The sequence below is a fragment of the Vollenhovia emeryi genome, unplaced genomic scaffold (genome assembly GCF_000949405.1).
Source record: "Vollenhovia emeryi isolate VEMERY1.0 unplaced genomic scaffold, V.emery_V1.0 DF941776.1, whole genome shotgun sequence".
Classification (NCBI taxonomy): Eukaryota; Metazoa; Arthropoda; class Insecta; order Hymenoptera; family Formicidae; genus Vollenhovia; species Vollenhovia emeryi.
The window spans coordinates 1-1,548 of NW_011964590.1; the positions used below are offsets into that span (position 1 = coordinate 1).

At 56.7% G+C, this 1,548-nt stretch overlaps 1 protein-coding gene across 1 annotated transcript in view; it reads right to left on the minus strand.

Annotated features, from left to right (window-relative positions):
* Positions 1-212: 212 nt before the first annotated feature.
* Positions 213-1,548, minus strand: part of LOC105570815 — a gene marked incomplete at its 5' end in the record, with an annotated part of 4,303 nt that continues 2,967 nt past the window's right edge. Inside the window, one exon of the mRNA XM_012028265.1 lies at positions 213-1,520. Within this exon, the coding sequence (XP_011883655.1) occupies positions 213-1,520 (1,308 nt within the window). The remainder of the gene's footprint in view (positions 1,521-1,548) is intronic.

Genomic DNA, 1,548 nt, shown 5'->3' on the forward strand with positions numbered 1-1,548 from the left:
GTCCATCGCCACTGCTTCTTCCACAATGATCTCCCTCCCGGCCGTCTTCTTCACCGGAAGGAAATCGCGGGAACGACGATGCGCACGCGCCGCTCGCCTTCCCTCGCACTCGCACTCGCACGCCCGCTCGCGCGCGGCTGGCTCCGTCGAGCGCCCGTGCCGCGCCGTGGCAACGCCGCTCGGTCGGTAACCCGGTCGATTCGAATCGCGGTCTATTCGCCGCGAACATTCCGCCCGCCTTCGTCCGTGGACGAACATACAGCTTGATCACCCGCCAATTCGCGGCGATCCGCACGTGGTTCTTCCCCGACTGTCAACGGGCTGAGTCCGGCTACATGTCGCCGAAAGGTGGAGGTGGCCGTTTCCACCGTGACCACCCGAACTAAATTATCCGGCCCCGGATGGACCTCTCTGACACGGCCCAACGGCCACTTGGCCGGAGGGTACCGCCCATCTTTCACAAGAACTAACTGTCCTACCTTCATGTTCTCCTCCGGAGTTCTCCATTTACCCCTCTCTTGGAGATGCTGGAGATACTCGCTCGACCAGCGAGTCCAGAAACCGTGCAACAGCCGTTGCAGCAGTTGATATCTATCCAGACGATTGTCCGGCCCTTCCAGCGGACCGTCGTCCGGAAGCAACGCTGGTGCTTCTCCGATCAAGAAATGCATCGGAGTAAGCGCACGCAAATCGTCCACGTCCTCGCTCAGCTGACTGAGGGGACGAGAATTTAGACAAGCTTCCACTTGAGCCAACCACGTGGAAAATTCCTCGAAAGTGAGCATGTGCTCCCCTATCACCCTTCGAAGATGATGCTTGGTGGATCGAACTCCAGCTTCCCACAGCCCCCCGTAATGAGGTGCATTCGGCGGAATGAATGTCCATTCCGTGCCCTCGTGAGCTAGGAGAGAAGCAGTTTCTTTATAGAATTCCGACATCCTCTCAAACATTCGCTTCAACTCCGTATCCGCTCCTCGGAAGTTAGTCGCGTTGTCGCTGTAGAGCGCGCGACAGACTCCACGCCGAGCTACGAATCGCCTGAACGCTGATATGAATGAAGCGGTGCTGAGATCACCTACCAATTCAAGGTGGATAGCGCGTGTGACGAAGCACACGAACAGCGCTATATATCCCTTATACGCCTTCTGACCGCGTCCCTTCGCGGCGCGTATCTGGAACGGACCGGCATAGTCAAGACCGGCCACAGAAAACGGTCTAGCTGGTGTCACCCTGGAAGCAGGAAGATCGCCCATTAGCTGTTGAGCCGTTCTAGGTTTAACTCGTTGACAAACGACACATTTGTGCACAACCGATTTAACTAATCGACTCCTACCAAGTATCCAAGCCTGCTGCATCAACAAGCTAGCTGTAAGCGTAGGACCACCATGGAGGCAAGTCCGATGAGCATGCTGGGCAAGCAACAAGCTCAACGCCGACTTGTGAGGCAAGATAGGAGGATTCTTGCGTTGCGCCGGGAGCTCGGAATGCGAGAGCCGACCCCCTACACGCAACAGACCATCCTTGCAAAGAAATGGACTCAACTTATTG